General features: G+C 27.1%; 1 protein-coding gene across 5 annotated transcripts in view; it reads left to right on the top strand.

Annotated features, from left to right (window-relative positions):
* Positions 1-561: 561 nt before the first annotated feature.
* LOC122512506 (protein patched) overlaps positions 562-6,994 on the top strand; it is a 50,396-nt gene continuing 43,963 nt past the window's right edge. For 3 of the 5 annotated variants that reach the window (XM_043628405.1, XM_043628397.1, XM_043628379.1), the window contains exon 1: positions 562-1,940. In XM_043628405.1, the coding sequence (XP_043484340.1) occupies positions 1,710-1,940 (231 nt within the window). In that variant the 5' untranslated portion in view covers positions 562-1,709. The remainder of the gene's footprint in view (positions 1,941-6,994) is intronic. The other 2 variants (XM_043628414.1, XM_043628388.1) reach the window with 1 other exon arrangement.

The raw sequence follows: 6,994 nt of genomic DNA, 5'->3' as shown, positions 1-6,994 counted from the left end.
AAAATCGACTAAATCCGCTTGAAAGTAATTACTCGGAGGGTTTTTGGGGTCGCTGAGTACGAATTAGGTATTATTTTTTTAAAATTCAAAATGGCGGATGCAATATGGCAGACAAATATTTAAAATAGACTAAATTCGATCGTAACAAGTTACTCGGGGGTTTTCGGGGTCGCTGATCACAAATTCGGTATTTGTTTTTAAAAATTTAAAATGGCGGATGCAATATGGCAGAAAAATATTTGAAATTGACTAAATTAGATCGTAACAAGTTTCTTTGGGGGTTTTCGGGGTAGCTGATCACAAATTTGACAATAGTTTTTTAAAATTGAATTAAAAATTACTAAAAATCAACTTCACCTTCAATATTGACAAAGATCAAGTAAAAAATAATTTTTCCACTAAATTTCCAAAAGATGTAGATTAAGTTCAACAGAAAAAATTGAAAATCGATTATTGAGCCAGGGAATCGAAAAATCCTTGAGACGTTACTGATTGTTGTTTGTGCGGAGAACTCTCGGGGACAGGGATCCTCTCTATACGGGTGATGTTGAGATCGAGAGTGGTGGGGCGTATCCGTCAACTATGGCCGGCGTGCAGAAGGCAGGAGGCCACGAAAGAAATGTGGCAGCGCGTTTCGCTTTAGTACTGACTTAGCCACAACCAGAGAACGGTGGTGGTCCGTGTTTATATTGTTATTTTTCAATTTTTAAATGCATTCAAAAGAAGAAGAAGAAGAGCCGAGCCGGGTTTTGAATGTTTTTTATCTCAATTTAAAATAGACGAGTCGTGTGAATTTGTTTTGTTTTTTTTGGGGAAAATTTGAATCTTTAAAGAAATATTAAATAAAATAAATAATAGAGAAATACGGGGGCAAAAAAAGATAGAAATTAATCAAAGAAAGTTTTAATCTTTTTGATGCTGCTGCATTATATGTGAAATGGTGAAGCGCGTCCTCTTCGTGAAGAAGAGAATTTCAGTTTCTTTCTCGGCATCGCATGAAAACGGATCAACTGCGGTCCACCGCCTACGTATTTATCGTGGGTAACCGGATGCCATCGGCGGACCCTGTAGACGCGTTACTCTCATCACCGACACTTTCGGTTTTCCAATTAAAAGAGAAAATTTTCCCCCATCTGCCCCCAAAGGATACCCAGTTCCATTAAATTTTTTTTCAAGTGCCAATTCAACAGCCTCCTTGGATTAATCGAGGCCTGTAAACTATTCCCCTAAATAACGAGTTTTTTTCCCGTGTTTTTAAAAATTCAAAAAAAAAGCGCGATTTTCGCGCCAAATTCTGTGCCGGGTATATATAGTGCATGCCGGGAAGTAGTGCGTAACCAATCATGAGCCATTGGGTCAGTTTCCTTGTGTGGATTTCCAAATCAAGACTGAGTCCATAGTGTTTTTTTTCTCCTTTTCTCTCTCTCTCGCGCAAAATTTTTTTTTTCGGTGTTTACATGCAATTTAAGTGTAAGGGAGTGAGAGTGGTGTGGGTCAATTATTCTGACCGAAGTCTATTTTTCGATTTCTGGATTACGAGGTGAATTATTTTTTTTTTTGCAACGTTTTGGATCAAGAAAAAGAAGAGGATTGTTTAGCAAAAATATTTCCATGAGAAATAATTGTGAAAAAAAAAAGTTTATTTTTTCGAAATTTTGAAAAAAAAATTTTTGTCGATAAAGGCGCTTGGGGCAGATGCATGACGGATCATGACCGCTGCGTCCGGCCCAACAGGGATCCTAGCGGGACGCCCTTCTGTTTGTCAGAGCCAGTCGCAAAATGCCACTGACACTAAGACCAATAACAACAACAACAACAATAATAACAATAATAGCAAAAAATTGGCAATTCTCAAAAGCGATAAAATTAGACACAATTCGGACCTTTATGTCAGGACAAGTTGGACCGATGCAAACGTTGCCTTGGATCAGCTTGAGAAGGTGAGTTTTATTCAAAATTTTACTTATTTCTTTTATTAGTTTTAATTTTTAACTCTTTTTATTGAATTTTATTATTTAAATTCAATTCTTTGAATTACCAAAAATTATTAAAACGCACTTTTCTTGAAAGTATTTGATACTAAGCTGTGGATTAAATAAAAAATTGATCTAAATTTTTGTATCAAATTTGATATTTTCAAGAAAACTGAAATTGAGAAGAATTTCTTTCTGTGAAAAAAAACAGGAAAATTTGGAACTTTAACCACTTCGGGGGGTGTGGATTAACATTAATGTCATTATTCGCAGACAACTTCATATAATACAAAAAAAACTAAAATCAAAAAACGAACTCTTCTTTTCGCATTTTATTTCTTAAGTCACGGTTTTAAATAAAATACGAATGCAAAATTTATTTCCAGAATAATTTTCCATATAGATTTTGCGTATAAATTGTTATAAGGTATAGAATCTAAAGTCGGATTAACAAAATTCAAAATGGCGTCTCTAATATGGCGGACCTTTTTTCTTCAATCCACTAAATTCATTAAGAAAAACATTTCTCGGGGGGTTTTTGGAATCTAATTTCGAATCTAAAGTCAAAATTGCACAATTAAAGACTACAATTTTTTTTTTTGAAAGTATCAAATTGATGCCAACGTGAATCAAACTGATAAAAAAAATTTTAATCAATTTATGATTTGATCCAAATTTTTGGTATCAATTCGTTGCTATTTGATGCTTTCAAGTTTTTCTAAGGATATCAAATTGAGACAAAAAACTAATCAAAATAGTGTTACTAAGCAACCCTTTTCATTCGAAATAATAAAATATATTTTTATTTACATAAATAAAATTTATTTTATATTTACATAATATAAAAATATATATAAATCTTGACGATGTTTCATTATGAATTACATGAAGAAAACGGTGGGTGGTGATAACATCTTGTAATTATTACTTTAATACACAATCAGTAACTTTATATCAATTATTACCATGTGTTTACAATATCAATAAGAATGTTTTTGTGTGAATAAAATTGTAGTATCATCCACTGATGATGACATTGCAAAAAAAAAAGAAATTTTAATTAAATAATACTGTATAGAATGCAATATATTCATGTTGTCAATATTTTTTTCTATGCAAATTAAAATTTACAAAGTTTCGTTTAAAAAAAATATATATTAAAAAATTCATAGCAGGAAGAAAAGAGGTTTTCTTTTATATTTTCAAACTACATTTCACAAAATGGTTTTAGGAAAATTCAAATTTTTTAGAATATTTTTGGGTTGGATTTATTTTATTATTTTTTTTTCCAAAAATAAGAAAAGAGAAATGTATGATTTTAGATATTCTAGGGTATTTTAATAATTTGTATTTATTTTTAATTTACAGATAAATCTAAAATTTCTATTTACTCATAACTTATATTTATTTATTAATTTATTTTCAATTATTATAATTCTTTACTCTTTTGAACTAACATATTTCTTAACGATTGTACTTTTTCTATATTGAAATACCGTTAGTACGAGCATTTAAATCGCCCGCCACATTCCTATACTCGCAGGTATATATTTGTAATCGATAAAACACACTGAGTTCTGAAATTGTCAGCATTGCTGTCTCCGCTTTTCCATTAGATTATAGAGACACATTTTCAAATGTCCTGTAATAAAATTTTCGTTTCGAACTTTTTTTGCCATCTACAAATTTTTAAAAATCTTTTTTAAAGCAATAATAAGTAATTAATAATTATAAATTATGATATATAAATTTTAATATTAATTATATATAGTATATAATATTTTATAATAAGTGACGCGCTCCGATGAAGAAAGCGCAGATACCTAGGAAGAAAATTATAGGTTATGTTATTGACGATAATTTTATTTTTATTTATATATGAAAACAAAATGAGTTTTTTTGGAATATTTTATATATAACAAATACTTAAATTAAAATCACATTTGTGTATTTTCACTTAAAAATTTTAACACAGTTTTCTTCACTTTAATGAAGAAAGTTCTTCGCTAAAGTGAAGAAAACTGTATAATAATTAATAAACTAAAGTGGATCATAATGATGCCAAAAATTTGGAATAATTTATGATTTTATCCACATTGTTTGGCATCAGTTCGTTGCAATTTGATATACTGTTAACTTTAACAGTGAAAATATAACCTAAAATTTTTTGCTTCTTAGGTATCTTTCTTCAGTGCTCGTCACATAGGTATACAATAATGCCTATTGTATATAATATGTTATAATTATTATTATTTACTATAAACTAACATTTCATGAAAAATAAATAAAAAAATAAAATATACAGACGTTCTAAACTAACGATTTGAAAAAAGATTATAAACTAAAGATTTAAAAAAATAATTCTATGGTTCCCTTTAGATAATTATATATAGAAACACGACGATTAAAATATATTATGCATATATATACGTTCACCTCCTAGAAGTGATTTAACATTCCCTCTCATTCAAACAAAAATCATCTCATCAAAGTTCAAAGAACTTGCTTTTTTTACGATGCGACTATATATTTAAAGAATTGCTTTAATTCAAAGAAACAATTTTACCTGAAAAATAACGAACGAACTGGGTTATTTTTTGCTCGTTATCCGTAATGTAATCTAAACAGCTGGCATGACTTTAGGACCCGCATATTTATATACTTCTCTTATTCTCATGCACATACATGTACATTATATTAAAAGAACTGTAAACTTTCACACACGTGGGTGGTCCTCACTTATGTGTTTATTTAATAGTGAAGCGAAATTTTTTTTTTTTCGTTTCTAACAATGATAAATGAGAATAAGTCACAAAAAGAGGGGAAAATAATCTTTTATTATATATCCACACCACGTAATCCAAAAAAACATTTAAGAAAGAAGAGTTTTAAAATCGTAAAATTTTGCTGAAACTGATAAATTTTCTGCAATTATATTATAAAGTAGAGTTTTTCACTGTGCTATAAAGTTGTTTTTCCTATAACTGTACAAAGGAAAATCAACCTAAATTCAAATAAAACTTATATTAGTTTTTTTTCTAAATTTTACAAAAATTCTTTTAAGAAATTCTATAAGGTTACTTTTCCAATAATAGTGCAAACGAAACTCAACCTTAATGCAAATGAAACTTAGAGAATATTTTACTTTCTACGACAAAAATATATTTCAGAAAATTCTATGATAATATAAAAATTAGTTGAATTTGTTATTAATTTACTTTGTTAACGAATCTGCACTATTTCATTAGTTGTAAACCATAATTTTAAATTTATAGAGAAGTAAATATTGTCGAACCCTTTTCGAAATTTACGATTCAATTATTGTTAATTTAATAATTTGTATTTTAATTCGATTAATAATTCGATGTCAAAAAAATTTTTTTTTTAATTTTTTTATTTTATATATAATATATATATATATATATATATATATATATATATATATATATATATATATATATATATATATGTTACTAAACCCTGAAATGATGAGAATTTTAAACCATATGTACAAATAGATAGGTATATAGATATATAGATAGATGGTTGAAGTCTTAAGCCAAAACTGATGGTTTTGAATTTCGAAACTATTGTTTTTCTCAGCTCCTCCCTCATCATCTGAGAAAACCTTCAAATTTTTGAAGAAAATAATACGTGAGTCCCTTTTGAAAACTGCCGAAAAATCTGTTGAACACTTGAGTCGTGCCAGCATAGATATGTATATTATAAATATAGAGAAACTCTTCAGGGAATTTGGTTTTGAAATCTTATAAGGTTTGAAATCCCTTTCTCATATTTCTAATATACCAAAAAAAATTCCACGAATACCAAAGAGGAATCATCCCCCTTGATATACTATTAATAATAATAATAAGTTAAAAATTAAACCTTCATCTCTGCTTTTTGAATTCATTTTTCACATACCTATCAATATTATAAAGATAATTACCTATAAACCATTTTTCATTTGTTTTGATTTCATAATAAATCAAAAATAATTTGATTTCGTCGGGTCCACGTATGAAAGAGGGAAAATGTTTAAGTTTAACTAAAATTCAATTAATTTTTATAATTTTTTAAATAAAATTATTCAAAACTTTTTAAATTTAAATTATTTCTAAACATTTCTACTACCTATATATAAACTGTTTTATTATTCAACTATTTTTTGAAATTTTAACTATGAAATATTTTTAAATCAATTTCTATCACACTAGAACTCAATTATTTATGATTATTTTAAATAAAATAAATTAAAACATTTCATGTTTTAAATCTAACCGAAAATTTTCAAAGTATTTAAAAGTTATTTCAGCATCCCTTTAAATTGAAAAAAACAACATTTTGCCTTGAGCGCGACCCTTCGGTATAGAGACATTTGGATACTTCCCGAAAGATTGGATTCTTCGATCACCTTCTGGAATCCCCGAGACACGGTCCAAGGTTCTCGCATTCCTTTTGACTCTTCTCGAGCCCTTTAAACGCAACTACATATATTCAATATTGAAAAAACTTTAAAAACAACAAAATTATACAAAATTTTTTCTTTTTATTATTTTAATTATATCATTTAATAACAATTATATTATTTAATGGTTTCAATTATAATTGATTTTTTTGGTATTTCTTTATTGAAATTCAAATTTTTAAGATTTTTAATTGCAGATTTTGCAAATATAATTAAATTTTTTAAAGATTTTATTGAAAAAATCTTCAAATAAAAATTTGAAAATAAAAATGAGCTTCAACGCAATTTTATTAAAATATTCTTTTTTAATTTTTACAAATTTAATTATTTTTAATATTTTAATTACATCATATTCTCTAAAAATCTATTATAATCTATTATAATCTATTATTATCTATTATAATCTTCAAAAAAAAAAAAGTTAACTTAATCTTTTTTAAAAAATCTAATTTTTGAAAATTATTATTAAAATTTTGTAAAAAAAAGAATATTTTCAAAATTTTAAACTAAAATTCTTTGAAAAATTAAATCATCCAACTATTTTTTAAAGTAT

The sequence above is a fragment of the Leptopilina heterotoma genome, unplaced genomic scaffold (assembly GCF_015476425.1).
Source record: "Leptopilina heterotoma isolate Lh14 unplaced genomic scaffold, ASM1547642v1 Lhet_1, whole genome shotgun sequence".
Lineage (NCBI taxonomy): Eukaryota > Metazoa > Arthropoda > Insecta > Hymenoptera > Figitidae > Leptopilina > Leptopilina heterotoma.
The sequence above is the reverse complement of the archived record's forward strand: the minus strand, read 5'-3'. Positions and strand labels throughout refer to the sequence as shown.